Source organism: Zonotrichia leucophrys, chromosome 28 (assembly GCF_028769735.1).
Source record: "Zonotrichia leucophrys gambelii isolate GWCS_2022_RI chromosome 28, RI_Zleu_2.0, whole genome shotgun sequence".
NCBI lineage: Eukaryota > Metazoa > Chordata > Aves > Passeriformes > Passerellidae > Zonotrichia > Zonotrichia leucophrys.
The window spans coordinates 4962929-4979715 of record NC_088197.1 but is presented as its reverse complement, the minus strand read 5'-3'; the positions used below and the strand labels follow the sequence as shown (position 1 = coordinate 4979715).

Genomic DNA, 16787 nt, shown 5'->3' with positions numbered 1-16787 from the left:
TGTAACCTTACACAGGCAAGCCTCCAATAGTGGAATTCCATAACTTCTTATGCCTTAAGAGGATTAACCTGGGGTCTCTGAGCTGCTAACAAACACTAAATCCCGACTCTCCAAGAAATGCCACACGCTTCCTGTGACCTGCTCTTCTTCCCTGGCATACAGCAAAACCCTCCACACTCTCACCCTACATCCATTTCCTTCAGGACACTTTGGAGTGCTCCTATTGTCTTCCCTGACCCTGGGCTCAAGGCCCATGAAGGCACTGAACGTTTCCATTTAGGAATTTCAATTTCCCTCTCTCTACTGGCCCAGGAGTGGAGCTTGCAGCACCCTGCTGTTGCACCCTGGCCTTTCCAAACTCAGCCAACCTCTCGAGTGACTTTTCCAAAGCACAGGAATCTTGCAGAGCCCTGTCCTGCCTGCTGGGCTCCAGGCTCACACGGCCAACGCCAACGGCACGCGGGGAACAGCTCCTGCCTGCAGAGCCCACCCCGCTCCTCCCATCCCACGGCACTCCTGACCTAGAGCCGCTGCACATCCACACTCTGAGCCTCCCTGGCCTCCTGTCCAGCACACAGAAACATTTCAGGTAGAAAATCCACAAAGAAACTCTCAAACACTTACCCTTGACTTTCCTTCAGCGTCCATTAAGAGCTCCACGTATGTTACCTCACCAACTACAAATCAGATTCCAGACGACACAGATACCAAGGGAGAAAAGCCAAGAAAACAATGGGAATTTAGAACAATCAACAACCGTGTATGGAGCCTCTGCCTTATAAGAAAGCCCAGAAACACTCCATGTTCTCTAGACCACAAAACTGGACAATTACAGGTATGCAGTAAAGGCTTCAAGCACTTCAATATGTTCTTGGTTTTCCTCCACCTCAAAAGACAAATTTCCACAGTTTCCCTGGATCTTTAGTGCCCATTCGTTACCTGAGGCAATCCAAACCCATGGGAAAAGCTGCAGGAACAAACTTCCCTCACTTCCCACAGGATGCAGTCCTGGCTCCACAATCCAGAATTTCAAGTGACTTGTTTTTGTCAGGATTTAAAAACAAAAAAAGAGTCACACTGAACCAACAGATCAAGAGATCACTGCCTGCTTTATTTTAACAGGTTGAACTGCATTTATTTTAACAGGTTTTTGTTAAGCCACAATAAATTCTATTTTAGCATTAAAATCTGCCATGTTTGCTCTCAAGACAAAACTGTCAACAGCAAAAGGCAGTTTATAAAAAATTCCACCTTTCCTCACAGGATTGGGATTGCCTCTCTAGGACCAAATAACCCTGGCAGGGACCTCCAGAATGCACCTACCCAAATGGCTGCTGCCTTTGAAGGGACTGGCATACAGAAGAATTGAATAAACACTTTTCTAAAAATATTTTTCATTTCTGGTTTTAGAAGTCCTAGGGTTTAAATTTAAACCAGGAGGACTCCAAGCTGCATTATCAGGACAGTGGAATGTTTAATTTGTGGGAAACCAGCTGAGCATGAATAGCTGAACTGGGGTTTCACAGGACTCTGCCAGGCACACAGGGAGATGCTCAGCCTGACCTCCCCAGGCCCAGCAATTCACAGGACACTGTGGAAAGCTGACAGCCTGGAAGCTGGAAAAAACCAGGAATCCTTAACAAAACCACTGATTTGTAATCTCCATTTCTTATTTTAAACAATAATTTAGCAGTAGGAGCATTGCAGCCAGAACAGGATGAACAGCTCTGACCCACTCCTGCTTTTGGGAGGACAATGTGTGAGGCTGGAGAAGGCTGGCAGGTCCCTCTGAAAGGGACTCCAGCAGGGTTTCCATTACCACCCACAGCTCCAGCAGCTGGATCCACGTTGGGATCAGCCTGAGAAGGAATTCCAGCTGGAAATCCCTCTGAGCTCCCACAGCACACTGGGGCTGTCCCCAAGGAGCCCTGAGGGCTCAGCAGTGCCCTGAGGTTCTGTTGCCATCCAGCTCAACAGCAGCAGCCAGAGTCCAGGATTCAGCTCTTCCCAGTGAGCTCCACTCCAAACCCTCTCTGAGGCCCAGCCTGCAGGGCTGGCACTGCCCACTGAGGGCTCTGCTCTCCTCTCCCACCTGCAGCTCCTCACCAACAGCTCCCAAGGACTCTGCCAAGCTTGAGGATATCCAACACCATTAAACATCTGCTCTTGTAACCAACCCCTGACTCTGAAGCACAAGATCTCCAGGAATCCCTTGGAAAGTTGAGCCGGTGCCAATTTTGCTCAGAGCTTCCTGTTGGAGCCTTACAGATCCATGAAAATCCAAATGTCCAGCCTGAAGTAGCTGCTTGGCTCTGAAGGACACCTGAAGTTCCTCAAGAGCCCAATTTCAGAAGAGCAGAAGGGGCAATGACAGCCCCACTGCCACAGCTCTGAGCCACTGCCATGAAAATGCAATAATTTCACCCTAAAATGTGTGAGAGGAGCCAACCCAACCCCTCTGCCACGAGAACCTGGTCTGCAGCTGGCAAAGGAAACATTTTTTAAGAAGCCAGGCTGGGTCACATTTTATTTGGGGTTTTGGGGTGCTTTTCTAGATCCCAAAGCACAGGATGCCATGGAAAAGTACCAGGAGCAGATATTCAGGTGCTGGACCAGGATAAATGCCCAGGGAGCCTGGCAGGACTCCCTTGTGCCAGAGAACAGCTGGATTCTGACAGGGAACATCGCAGAGAAATTTAATCCAAGCACAAAACCTGTCACTCCAGGAGCTTCCCAAGGGAGGAGACTTCCCAAAGACACTGGCTCCAGTCACTGCAGGTTCCATGAAGGAACATCTTCCCCATGGTGTCTTCAAGGCTTAATGCAGGGGAAACTGATTGATGGATTTATTTAAATCTCACACTTCAAGTTTGGAAATGCAGCTTTTCCCAAACCAAGAGACTGAAGCAGAATTTACTGCAATAAGCAGAAATCCAAACTGAAGGAAGCTTCAGTGCTATTTATCACAGGCATTATTTTTAATTATCTTTAAAATTTTGTATCACTTTTATCAGTCCAGAAAATGCCAATGTTGAAGCTGGGCTGCTCCAGCAGAATTCCAATACCCTGCAGGGCCTGGCCAGGAAGCTCAGGTCAGGATTCACAGGGTGACCTGAGGCCCTAAAGACACATCTGGGATCTCCCAAGAACAAGCTCAGACAGAAAGAACAACTTTAGCTTGGGCAATTTGATTTGAACAGTTTGTGACAAACCAAAGAGCTCTGAGAGGCGTGAAAGGTTCAAAGGGAAGTGGGAGCAAACACAGAACTGGGACAGAGGAAATGCTTTGTAGCAGTTATTCCTTGGCCTCTAGGGCCAAAAGTAAATACTAAATATGGAAGGAAAACCCCAAACTGGCTGGATGTCTCCTCATCTTCTGAAGAACCAGTGATCCAAGAGGATCAGAAAGCTTCACATTTGCAGTGTGAGGCAAAGCAGAGCTGGCCACAGCTCTCCCTCAATCACAGGTAAAAGCTTGGGACAGACAACCCCTGAAAAGTTACAGGGGGGAGAACAGGAGCAAGTTTTACATATGCAAAGCTTTGGCTGAAAAGGGAGAAGGAAAACCTTCCCAAAGCAGAGACAGCAGCCTGCACTTGTGTCCCAGATGGGGAAGGGAAACTTCCCTTTTGCAAGGGAACACCCAGACCAAGTGATTTGGGCTCTTGAAGAGCTCGGGCAGCAGAGGGAGTGAAAAGCTCCCTGCAGCCAGGAAGGGCTGAGATCCCTTGGAAAGATGGTGAAAGCCCAAGGGAAACAGAGCAACTGATCAGAGACTTCAGCCAACAGAAGGGGGAACAGGCCAAGGGCAGAACAGCACATCCCTCCCCCATCCCTCCCTCCCTGGCTCCCCAGAACCCCACACTGGGACTCTGCACTAAGGTAACACCTCGTGCCTGCCAGCTAAACCAGGGAGTTCCAAGCAAGAACATCTCTTCATTGCATTACCAACATTCCCACTGCATACCTGTAATTGAGTTTCTCCAACCAATCCACTGGGATGCCCGAGCCACGGCGTGGGGAGAGCCAGAGGTGGCGCCTGGACAGCCCCGAGCTGAGCTCCTGCTGCCACAGAGCCCTCACACACCCAGGGCTTCCCCTCGGGCACAGAACTCCACCTGCTCCCACAGCCTGGGACGTTTGGCCTGGCGTTCTTACGCTTCCAAAGCAAGAATTCCAAGGGGTCGGAGTTCCTGGGGCCTGGAACTGCTCTGCCTCGGGCCAAGGACTGAGCACAGCTCCAGAGAAGTCCAGAACAGCTCCAGGGCAAATCCGAACTGTTGGATTCACCAGCAGTGCCAAACCCCAGGAATGACCCCAGATTTAGCAGGACAAGCCCTGCAGCCAGAAGGAAAAGGCTCCAAGGTTCCCTCAGGAGCTCCTGCTGGAATGAGCAGCTGAACAGCCCAGCAGGAAACAATCCCAGCCCGGCCTCTGCCATCCACAGGAACTGCAGAGAAACCACAGACACTGGGAACGGGATCCCACACAGCTCAGAGAGTTGGACACCTCCACACCCGGAACACCAACGGCTCTGGGGCAGCCAGGGGGCACTGGGGGCTCCATCCACCATCAGGGTCTGCTCAAGCAGCCCTCGAGGCTGGCACTGCTGCCATGGCACAAACCCACTGCAGCCTCTCAAACAGCCCCTCATGAGGGAAGCTCCCAGTCCCCACGGCTGCTCCACAGACTCTGTTCCCTTCTGCCACTGAAGACAAACCATTGAGACCCTCTGGAACTTTGTTTTCCCCTTCTTTAGGCCACACCTCAAACACCTGAGCTGGCAGTCCTTGCCCAGCTCCAGCACAATGACCACTGCCCGCTACCCTGGCTGAGGCTCTGCATCCAGAAGTGCCCACAGGAAATGTTGTGCTGTTACTCTGAACTTGGTTTTTAGACATTTTAAGGCTGGACAAGCCAAGGATTTTCTTGCCACTCCACTGCACTTCCAAAGTGACTTGAAAACTAGAAAGCTGGGCACCAGCCTGAAGAAATGACACCACTTTAGACTTGTCACTACCTGAGTACTCAGCTCAATCTCTTCATCTTCCCCAAGAGATGAAGGTGTTCAGGTCAGCAAAGGCAGCTCCCATCCACACGGAATTAAAGGGAATTGTGGAAGGGGGAACACCACAAACCTGATGTCCAAAGCCCTGATTCCACATGCCAAAGCACCAGCCTGATTGTGCACATCACCCTTCCACACATTGAACTGCAAGCAATGGCAGAATGGCTCTGGGAGCCAGCCCAGAGCCCTGCGAGTCCGGGGACACCGCTGGATATCCACACACCAGAGCAGCACGTAACCCTGAATGCCCAGAAACATTCACATGCTTCAGAAAGTTCTGCTGCACTAAAACCTGCTGAAATCCTGGGGCTGGATCCCTAAGGAAACACTGCTAATGCTGGGATGAGGCTCTATCAGCTGCAAGCCACAGGAACCATCCCTGGAAGGCTGCCAGGGACGAGGTTGTGCAACACCCAGGAGGCTTCGGGAAGAGTTTTCCCAAATTCTCTGGCCAAGTGCACCCAGAGGTGAGTGCTGAGCTGCAGAGAGAGCCAGGCACGGGCTGGAGCACACACAGCCTCTCCACCTGAGCTGCACTTTACCTTTCTCTTTGACCAGGTCCTTCAGGGACTGCCACTTGACGTCGAAGGGGATGTTGGTGATGAAGGCTCGGTACCTCTTGGCGGGGTTGGCGTAGGGCTCGAAGCGATTCCCTCCCCTCTTCATCCCCTTCTCCTTCTTCTTCTCATTGGGCGTCGGGCGCTCGCCTTCGCTGCAAGGAGAGAGCCTGTGAGCTCTGGGGATGGGGCAGAACAGAACCAGAGGGACAGAACCAGAGGGACAGAACCAGAGAGCCCTGTGAGCTCTGGGATGGAGCCAGGCAAAACAGGGGACAAACAGAGGGACAAAACCAGAGGGACAAAACCAGAGGCCCTGTGAGCTCTGGGATGGCGGCAGAAACCAGAGAGCCCTGTGAGCTCTGGGGATGGAGCAGGGCCAGAACAAAACCAGAGGGACAAAACCAGAGGGACAAAACCAGAGAGCCCTGTGAGATGCTGGGCATGGAACAGGGACAGAACAAAACCAGAGGGACAAAACCAGAGGGACAAAACCAGAGGGCCCTGTGAGCTCTGGGGATGGAGCAGGGCCAGAACAAAACCAGAGAGCCTGTGAGCTCTGGGCATGGGGCAGAACAGAACCAGAGGGACAAAACCAGAGGGACAAAACCAGAGGGACAAAACCAGAGGGACAAAACCAGAGGGACAAAACCAGAGGGACAAAACCAGAGTGGACACGGGAGAACAGAGGCGACAAAACCAGAGGGCACAAACCAGAGGGCCCTGTGAGATGGTGGGCATGGAAACAGGGGGCCAGAACAAAACCAGGGCTGCAGCACTGACCCCTGAGCAGTCTGGGTGGGAAAAACCACAGAGGGAACAAAATCAGAGCAGTTTGGGTGGGAAAGGACAGGTAAGGAACAAACCAGGGCTGCAGCACTGAACCCCTGAGCAGTTTGGGTGGGAAAGGACAGGTAAGGAACAAACCAGGGCTGCAGCACTGAACCCCTGAGCAGTTTGGGTGGGAAAGGACCCCAAAAGCCCAACTCGACTTCAAAGGAAAAAAAACCAAACCAAGTGAAGAAAAAGCTTCAGCTTCAGTCTTACATAATTCCTTTCACTAATCCAATTAATCTCCTTGCTCACTCAGTTGGAGAAGATGGACCAACACCTCTTGAGGAGGAATTCAGAGCACATCAGGTAAAAAAGCTGAAGTTTCTACAATCTCTCTGGCCTGAGCTTTTCCCAACCCAGCACCTGTGCAGCCCTGCAAATTCTGGGTCAGAAATCCCAGGAAATCCCTTCAGGACCATTTCAACACAACAGCCTGCAGGGAAAAAGGAAATAAAGAATGTAGAAACCTCTGAAGGTTTCTTTTGATAATATTTCTGTTCTGCTTCCATCACTCAGCAGCCAAAGCTTTTCCAGGCACAGGGATGGGAATTTTCCAGTCTTTCACTGAACTTTTTAAAAGCTTTTTAATTAATGAAACAATTAAAACTTCAAAATTAGACTTGAAATAGGACAATCCTTTTTCCACCTTCATTTCTGTTTGGTTGATGAAGTAACACAAAGTGCAGCTGTGTTAAAAGCTGCACTCAGATTTTAGTTGTTATTTCTTAAACTGCATTTCCCCAAGGCCACAGGAGTGTTGGTGTTATCCCTGTGGAAATGTGGAGCTGGACATTCCAAACAGAACTGCACCTGCAGACACAAACAAATTCCCTGGAGGCATCCCAAACCTCACAGGGTCAGGAAAACCAAAATCACAGCACAGATATCTTTATTTATACTTCCAGGAATGAACTGGCTGCTCATGCAGACAAACTGCTGATTGCACATTCCCAGGAGTGCTGGGAACAGAATCCAGGGTGGGAAACCTTTCCCTGTCCCTGGGATGTCTCTGGCCCTGCCTGGCTCAAGCTGCAGAGTCAATGAAATGTGTCTGTCACTATTTTATTGCCCAAAGCACAGTCTGACTGCTCTCCAATGGAAAACAAAATGAATATGGATCTTTTTCCCCTAAAGCGACACTTGGAAAGCTGTTCCTGGTCTCGGCAAACACAAACCCAAGCTCGAGTCTGCAGCAGGAATCACAGCACACCAGGTTCAACCTGATTCTTATCACCCCGCCATAAAACCGAGCGCAAAAACGCCCTGAGGGAGAGAAGAACTTTCTATTCAGTGCATTTGGCACCAAAACCGGCTTTGCCAACTGTGGAATTTCCATCGAGCACCAACACGAGGAAGTGAGAAGCAGCAGAGGCTTTTTGTGCCCTTCATCCCCACGTTCACAGAGCCGGAACTGCAGCGGGGCCGATTCTGGTTTGAATTTCTGTAACGTTTTACCGAGGGATTGTGCAACCCCTCCCCGGAACCACCTTAAACTCTCTCACCCTCGAGGTGTGTGCGCTCCTAAATCCCCTCACGCGTAAATTACCTCCAAAAAGGAGCAAAAAAGCGAGCAGCAGGATCAGGGGGGTGCTGAGAGCAACGGAGTTCTCACAACTTACTGAGAGCACAGAAAGCAATGAACTTAAACATCCCCAAACTCCGCCAGAACTCAGCAGCAGCTTTTCCTGAGGGGATCCCAGAGGACTGGGGTGATCCCAGAGGATTGGGGTGATCTCAGGGAATGGGGGTGACCCCAGGGCTCCCCGCCCGCCGGGACCCGGCCCAGAGCGCCGCGGGAGCCCCGGAGGCGCCTCCGGGACGGCCCCGCCCGGGATCCCAAGGCGTGCCCGGAGGGAGCAGCGGCCGCAGCGCCAGGAGCGGCCCCGCACCGGTAACGATCTCTCCGGGACCCCCCGCCGGCCCCGGTCCGTCCCGCCGCCCTCAGGCCGGGCCCAGGAGCGCGGAGGCCGCACGCGGCCCCTCGGCCCCACCGGCAGCGCGGCCCCTCACGGCCCTCCTACCTCTTGGGGGGCGGCCCCCCCGCGCCGGCCGCCCCGTTGGGCGCTGGCGGAGCCGCTGCTGCCACCGCGGCCGCCGCCGGGGGCGGCTCCATTTTCCCGGGGGCGTTTTGCGAGGCCGCGGCCGCCGCCATTTCCCAGCACGTCCTTTGTGTGGGGAGCGCGGGGCACGACGGGACGGCGGCGCAGGCCGGGCCGCCAGGGGGCGCCGCTCCGCGCATGCGCGCGACGGGGAATGGGCGGTGCTCGGGGAGGTGGAAACGGGCGCGTGATGCACTGCGCATGCGCGCTGAGACGGCACCGCCGGCGGTAATGGCGGATCTGCGCGGGCGCGGAGTGGCGGCGCCGTGCGGGAGGGGCGGGCAGCACCGGCGAGTGAAGATCTGACAGTGCGCAGGGCTGCAGCCACGCGGTGCGGGCGGGGCAGCCGGCAGCGGCACCTGGGGCTACCCGCGCTGGGAGACGCGCTGTACGGAATGGCGGCAACGGCAACGCCGCATGCGCAGTGCGGAGGTGCCGTACAGCATGGCTGCCATGGCTGCGCATGCTCAGTGGAGTGAGCGAAAAAACGGCTGCAAACTTAACAGGACTCAGAGTCCTCGGTTTTTAGGAAGAAAGTGACATTTTAAACACGAACCAGACGGTTTAGGGACTGTTAGCTACATGATGAGTAGGTGTCAGGGGAGATCAGGGGAGACCGGGGCCCACATCCCATGTTGCTGTGAGGAAGCCGAGTTTCCCCAGGCCCAGATCGCAGCCCAGGGGAACCCCAGCCAGAGGACATCCGCCCGCCAGGACCCAAGAATGTGCGGAACCCCTTGTGAGGTTGCGGCTTTCCGGCGGACTCTAGGCTGGGTTGCACAACAGCCGTGGGCGGGTCCTTTGACAGGCAGCTGGATCAGCCAATAACAAGCAAGGGGCGGGAGGCCGCGGCTCGCTGCGCCAATGAGCGGCGAAGGGGGCGGAGCCACACCCGGAAGCGGTGAGGAGCGCGGAGGCCGCGCCGGTAGCACCGGGGATCGAGAGAAGCCGCAGCGATGTCGGAACGGAAAGTGCTGAACGTGAGTTGGGGACAAATCCCCGTCAGAGAGGTCACGGGAGCGTCCCGAGCCGGTCTGGGCCCGGGGAGGGCTCTGGGGGGGTCCCGGTTGATTCGGGATCACTCAGGCTGGAAAAGACCGGGGATCGAATCCCAGCTGTGCCCGGTGCCCGCCCTGTCCCCAGCCCCGAGCACCGCGTGCCCGTCCAGGCCGTGCTTGGGCACCTCCAGGGATGGAGACTCCAGACCCCCCTGGAGCTCATTCAGAGTTTATCAACCCTATTCCTTCTCATGAGGGAATTCCCGGTGTCCGGTTTAAATCCTCGCTGGAGCCGCTTCCTCTCATCCTGCTGCTGTTTCCTGGCAGCAGAGCCCGAGCCCCACCTGGCTGCAGCCTCCTGGCGGAGCTGTGGGGAGTGAGGAGATTCCCGGTGCTCCAGAATCCCCAAATCCACTCTGTGTCCATAAAAACACTCCCAGAACCCCCAAATCCGCTCTGTGTCCACAGAAACACTCCCAGAACCCCCAAATCCGCTCTGTGTCCATAAAAACACTCCCAGAACCCCCAAATCCGCTCTGTGTCCATAAAAACACTCCCAGAACCCTCAAATCCACTCTGTATCCATAAAAGCACTCCCAGAACCCCCAAATCCGCTCTGTGTCCATAAAAACACTCCCAGAACCCCCAAATCTCCTCTGTCCACAGAAATATTACCCCCCGGACTTTGATCCGGCCAAGATCCCGAAGCTGAAGCTGCCCAAGGACCGGCAGTACGTGGTGAGGCTCATGGCCCCCTTCAACATGAGGTGAGAGCAGCCCTGGAGCCCTGGGGTCACTCCTGGGACTGTGGGGTCACTCCTGGAATAATTGGATCACCCCTGGGATGGGTTGGGATGGGTTGGAATGACCTCAACACCCACCCAGCACCAGGAGCATGGACACAGAGTCAAATTCTCAATTCCACCTTCATCCTGGCGACCCCAAAACTACCCCACACCCTCCCTGCTGCCCCCTGAGGACGTTTCCCTGCCCCTGGCCAGGTGCAAGACGTGTGGGGAGTACATCTACAAGGGCAAGAAGTTCAACGCCCGCAAGGAGACGGTGCAGAACGAGTCCTACCTGGGGCTGCCCATCTTCCGCTTCTACATCAAGTGCACTCGGTGTTTGGCCGAGATCACATTCAAGGTGAGCCCCCCTGAGCCCCAGCCTGGCTGAGATCACCTTCAGGGTCAGCCTGGCCTCAGCATCCCAGGGTGTCACTGTCACATTTTCTGAAAAATCCCCTCTGCCCAGGATTTCTCTCCTGGGAAGCTGAGAAGCCTCAGAGAAAAATGAAAACATTAATTATCTGATTGCTTCTCCTGTGTTTTGCTGCTTTGGATGTTGAGATTTTTGAGATTGGTTTTTGAGATTTTTTTCATATCCAGCAGGTGGTTGTTTGATTGGTTTCATGTGAATTGTTTTTATTTAATCACCAATCACAGCCAGTTGTGTTTGGGACTCTGGAAGGAGTCACAAATTTTCATTGTCATTCTTGTTAAGCTCTCTGTCTATATCCTTTCTCTATTCTTTAGTCAGCATTCTTTGACATAATATAGATGATAAAATAATAAATCAGCCTTCTGAAAACATGGAGTCAGATTCAGTCATCTCTCCCCTCATTGGGGTTGCTGCAAATTCAACACCAGGGAGAGGCTGGAGCTGTGCCAGGGATGGAGATCAGGGAAAGATTTTCCCCCCAAGATGGTGGGGATGGAGATCAGGGAAAGGTTTTTCCCCTCAGGATGGTGGGGATGGAGATCAGGGAAAGGTTTTTCCCCTCAGGGTGGTGGGATGGAGATCAGGGAAAGGTTTTTCTCCTCAGGATGGTGGGATGGAGATCAGGGAAAGGTTTTTCCCCTCAGGGTGGTGGGATGGAGATCAGGGAAAGGTTTTTCCCCTCAGGGTGATGGGATGGAGATCAGGGAAAGGTTTTTCACCTTAGGGTGATGGGATGGAGATCAGGGAAAAGTTTTTGCCCTCAGGATGGTGGGATGGAGATCAGGGAAAGGTTTTTCCCCTCAGGATGATGGGATGGAGATCAAGGAAAGGTTTTTCCCCTCAGGATGTTGGGATGGAGATCAGGGAAAGGTTTTTCCCCTCAGGGCCGTGGGATGGAGATCAGGGAAAGGTTTTTCCCCTCAGGATGGTGGGGATGGAGATCAGGGGAAGGTTTTTCACCTCAGGATGTTGGGATGGAGATCAGGGAAAGGTTTTTCCCCTCAGGGCTGTGGGATGGAGATCAGGGTAAGGTTTAAGGTTTTTCCCCTCAGGGTGATGGGATGGAGATCAGGGAAAGGTTTTTCCCCTCAGGGTGATGGGATGGAGATCAGGGAAAGGTTTTTCACCTCAGGGTGATGGGATGGAGATCAGGGAAAGGTTTAAGGTTTTTCCCCTCAGGATGGTGGGATGGAGATCAGGGAAAGGTTTTTCCCCCCATAGTGGTGGGTTGAATGCCCCCAAGGAATGGGGGCTGCCAGGAGCCCTTGGACAGTGGGGTTGGTGGGGTTGTCCCACTCAGAGGCAGGAGCTGCTGTCCCTTCCAGCTCAGGCTGTTCCCTGATTCCCTGACTCCTGCCCAGCAAAGGCTGATGGAGTGGGTTATTTTGGTTCCCTGATTTGAGGATTTCTGGTGAATGTATTAAAGAGTGTGGTGGGTTTGGAGAACCACAAAACCACAGCAGCTGAGTCTCAGGGTGGGGTTTGGGCTGGATCAGCCCTTGCCCAGTTGATGGGGCTGGGGTTGTGTGGCTCTGGGGTGGCTCTGGGGTGCCTGGAGCAGGACCCCCACCCTCAGTGCTTGTGCTGCTGCTGTTCCCCCTCAGACAGACCCTGAGAACACAGATTACACCATGGAGCACGGAGCCACCAGGAACTTCCAGGCAGAGAAACTCCTGGAGGAGGAGGAGAAGAGGATGCAGAAGGAGAGGGAGGAGGAGGAGCTCAACAATCCCATGAAGGTACAAGGAGTGCAGGAAACCTCTGCCACTGCCTGAGCCTCCCCAGCCCCAGCAGAGACTTTGCAGCCATTCAGGCTTTGCTGTCCTACCCAAAATGAGGATGAGGAGGATCCTCTTGTGGGGAGGTGTTGGAGGCTCCTGTCAGGCTCTGCTGCCTCAAATATCCCAACTTCTCCCACCCAGGTGCTGGAGAACCGGACCAAGGACTCCAAGCTGGAGATGGAGGTCCTGGAGAACCTGCAGGAGCTGAAGGAGCTCAACCAACGCCAGGCCAACGTAGACTTTGAGGCCATGCTGAAGCAGTACAAGGAGCTGGAGGAGGAGCAGAGGCGCAGGGAGCAGGAGGAGGACGAGCAGGAGATGAAGTGAGAGGGCTGGGAGAGGGGGAATGGGTGACCAGGATTGGGGGGTGGGAGGAGATCCCAGCCTGTCCTGGCAGAGTGGTCAGGGGGAAGGAGTGGGGGGTCCTTCCAGGCCAGCCAGGCTGGGATCCTGTGGGGTCTGGGGCTGCTGGGGGGGTCCAATCCTCTGGGAAGGGCACAGTCCCTGCTCTAGGCTGCAGCTCCAGATCCCAGCGCTGCCACCCCTCAGGCTGGCACAAAACCCCTTGGGAAGGGGGATCCCGAGGCTCCTGTGCTGTCCCCAGCTCTGCTGGAGCCAGCAGGGCCTGGCAGAGGGATGGATGCAGCCCCAGCCCTCGTGTGTCCCAGCAGGGCCATGCTGGAACAGGCCCAGAACCGGCGGCTCCTGGAGGATTCCGACTCTGACGAGGAACCGACCAAAGCCCGGCCCAACCCCACGGCCCAGAGCAAACCCACGGACATCCTGCAGGAGGTGAGGGGGGCACAGCCTGCCCTGCCCTTCCCCAGCCCCTCTGCTCTGCCCTGGGGCTCTGTGTGTGCCCATTGTGTCCCTGTGTGGGTGACACCGGGCTGGTGTCACGCCTGAGCAGCTCCCAAAGGCCGAGTGCCTGTGCACTGGGCTGAGAGGAGCCGGGGATCTTTGGAGATTCCAGGCTGGGCTGGTGACAAAGGCAGGCATGGAGCTGTCCCCACGCTGTCCCCACCCTCCTTTCCTCGGGAAGAACAGGGCCCTGCTGCTGCTCCAGGCAGCGTTTCAGTGCTCTGGGCTGGGCTTTGGATTCAGGCAGAACAAAAGAGCTGGAGGGAGGGATTATCCCAGCAAACAGCCCTGCCCTCCCCCTGCTGTCCTCCCTGCCCCAGGGCTGCTGGGCTGGATCAAAGCTGCCGTGCCTGGGGTTGATCCCAGCCGTGCTCCCTGGCCTGGCACTAATCCCTGTGCCCAGGGCACCCAGACTCGCTGGGTCCATGGCTGGGCACCTGCAGGCACCCAGGGCTGCTCAGTGGCCTTGAAAGGAGCTGATAAAGCAGAGAGAAAACAACTTGTACCCTGCAGGGAGGGCTAGGACATGAGGGAATGGTCTGGAACTGAGGCAGGGGAGGGTTGGATTGGGTTTAAGGAGACTTTGGAGCAGATTTCCAGAGAAGCTGTGGCTGGAAGTGTCCAAGGTCGGGTTGGACAGGGCTCAGAGCCACCTGGGATAGTGAAAGGTGGGATTGGATGGACTTTAAGGTCCTTTAAGATTCTTTTCTCTGCCTCCTCAGCATCCCAGGGCCATCCCAAGGCTGGCTTTAGCTCTCTGCCAGTGGGACATGGATCTCCAGGGGCAGCTCTGCAGATCCACATCCCCTTTTGTCCTGTGCCATCCCTGCAGGGCAGAATCCCCCCTCAGCCCCCTCTCCTCGTGTCTCTGCTGCTTTTATCCCCAAAATCCCCTCCAAGCTGGAGCCCCCTGACCCTGGCTGTGCCCACAGGACCCCCAGCCCCAGAGCAAGAGGCCCAGGATGGAGAGCTGGGAGCGCAGCGTGGGCAAGCTCAGCACCAAGGCCCAGCTGGCAGGGCTGGTGGCCCGCAGGAAGGAGAAGGAGAAGGCAGATCCTGCCCTGGAAAACGGGATGGAAACCAGAGGGACCACAGCCAGCACTGGTACCTGCCCTGGCTGGGCCCTGGGGGGCTCTGACACCTCCTGGGTGGGATTTGGCTCCATGCTCAGAGCCTGGGCTGGGCTCTCTGGTGGGCTGGTGTGAGAACAGGGGGTTGTCCCCATTTCCAGGGGTTTCCTGTGAGAACAGGGGGTTGTCCCCATTTCCAGGGGTTTCCTGTGAGAACAGGGGGTTGTCCCCATTTCCAGGAGCTTCCTGGTGAAGCTGAGGCTCCCTCCTGGCTCTTGGCTCTCAGCCACGGCCTTGGGGACAGATTGGCAAGGCCAGGAGCTCCAAAACAGCAGATACAGCCCTGGGGACGTCACAACAGCGAGATAGGAGTGGAACAGCAGGAGAACTGCTTTGGTTTGGGGTTTGGTGATAAATCCAGCCTTGCTGCTGGAGCTGGGAAGCTTTAAGGACCACAAAACAAACTGGAAAATTTTTCCAGCAAGCCAGGGGAGCCATTGGGTTGGGGATGGATTTGTTCTGGGCTGGTTGATCCTGAGCCTTTGGCTTAGTGAGTTCCTCTGCCCTTGGGGCATCCCTGGGAAGGGCCAGCTCTTGGAATTGTCCCCTTGTCCCTGTGCTCCCAGCTCCCGCTTGGGGAGGGACAGCTTGAGTGTCCCCATGTCCTTGTGCTCCCCCAGCCTCCTGCTCTGGGAAGGGACAGCCTTGGAGTGCCCATTCCTGGTCCAGCCTCCTGTGGAAGGACAGCCCTTGGAGTGTCCCCATGTCCCTGTGCTCCCCCAGCCTCCTGCTCTGGGAAGGGACAGCCCTTGGAGTGTCCCCATGTCCCCGTGCTCCCAGCTCCTGCTTGAGGGACAGCCCTTGAGTGTCCCATGTCCTTGTGTTCCCAGCTCCTGCCTGCTGCTGTCCCAGGGTTGGGGTGGTGGGAGCCCAGAGCTGGAGCCTCCCAGGGGGCTGTGGATGGAGAGGGGGGTCCCAGACCTCGGTGCTTCCCTCAGAGCAGAGGAGGGAGGCTCAGCCGAGGGCTGCAGGAGCTGTTCATCCCCTGATTGATCCTCCCTGAGCTCCGCGTCCATCCAGGGATGCGGCTCCACCCGGGATCTCCCCAGGCTGCTGTTCCCTCACCGGGAACTGCCCTGGGGAGGCTGAACCTGACCGGATCCTCTCCCTCCCTCCCCTTCCAGGCTCCCTTCCAGCAGCAGCAGCCACGTCCTCGCTGGGTTTGTTGGGAGCCTACTCGGACAGCGAGGACAGCGCCAGCGACTGAGGGGACAGCGGGGACCGGGCAGGGACGGGGCAGGGACAGAGCTGTCCCCACTCCTGCTGCTCTGGAAGCGCCCCCAGGGGCCTGAGGGGTCCCGGCCATCGCTGTTGTCACCTCCAGCCCTGTGTTGTCACCTCCAGCCCTGCAGCAGCAGCAGTGCAGGAAGGTGTTTCCTTGCAGCAGTCCCAGCCCTGCTGCCAAGATGTGTTTGCAAGGCCAGGACTCTGCTGTGTCCATTCTGGGGGTGCCACTGCCCTCACCCCCTCCCAGTGACAGTGCCCAGGTTGGGTTTGGGGTGTCCTGATCCCCCCCCCAGCAGGGAGGGGAGCTTGGGGCTGAACTTCCACAGGGGTGCAGGGGAAGGTGGGTGCTCAGCCCCCCTCCTTCCCTGCCCAGGGTGTGTCAGGTGCCACCTTTGCACACACCCGGGGGCTCCTGCAGCCCCTCAGTGCGGGGACAGGGCTGTCCTGCCACCAGCAGCCCCCCCAGATGTCCCCAGGAGCTCGGGGACAAAGCCATCCCCGCCATTCAGCAGCCACACTCTGGAATAAATGGGATCAGGCAGAGCCAGATCTGAGCTTCATCTTCATCAGAGACTGATTTGTACGTGGGCACTGAGGGACCCCCACCCACCCCCCTGACAGGGACCCCCAGTGCCCACCCACCCCAAGTGGGGCTCTCCTCACCCATGGCCATCACATTCCCTCTCATCAAGGCACCCCCTCTAATTGCTGAGCAGCCTCTGGTTAATTAACGCCCTCACAGAGGGGTTGGGGGACCCGGGGGGGCTCTGGGGCATCAGGGAGAGCTGGACAGAAACCCACCCCCCCCATCCCAATTAGCATTCTGTGCACATGCCTTAATTAACCTCTTCAAATATTAATGCTGGCCGCTGGGCCCAGCAGGGGCTGGGGGGGCGTGAGGGGGGGTCTCAGGCCGTGTCCTCCCAGATGTGTCCCCCACTGCCCAGCTGTCACCACCCCCAGCACCAGGTGGGACCCCAAAAAGGGACCCCAAGAGTAGGGACCCGAAAA

General features: G+C 55.9%; 1 protein-coding gene across 1 annotated transcript; it reads left to right on the top strand.

The window, feature by feature from the left end:
* Positions 1-9437: 9437 nt before the first annotated feature.
* YJU2 (YJU2 splicing factor homolog) lies at positions 9438-16336 on the top strand. Its single transcript, XM_064734172.1, has 8 exons — positions 9438-9538; positions 10223-10323; positions 10558-10702; positions 12382-12516; positions 12700-12881; positions 13230-13350; positions 14352-14523; positions 15674-16336. The coding sequence occupies exons 1-8, from the start codon at positions 9515-9517 to the stop codon at positions 15754-15756; spliced, it is 963 nt and encodes a 320-aa protein (XP_064590242.1). The 5' UTR covers positions 9438-9514; the 3' UTR covers positions 15757-16336.
* Positions 16337-16787: the final 451 nt, after the last annotated feature.

What these genes read in the sequence shown, in the direction of transcription:
- YJU2 (XM_064734172.1), top strand. Translation starts at nt 9,515, where the DNA reads ATGTCGGAACGGAAAGTGCTGAAC. An exon ending in CGGAACGGAAAGTGCTGAAC is followed by an intron (nt 9,539 to 10,222) that starts GTGAGTTGGGGA and finishes CTCTGTCCACAG; the next exon opens with AAATATTACCCCCCGGACTT. An exon ending in TGGCCGAGATCACATTCAAG is followed by an intron (nt 10,703 to 12,381) that starts GTGAGCCCCCCT and finishes GTTCCCCCTCAG; the next exon opens with ACAGACCCTGAGAACACAGA.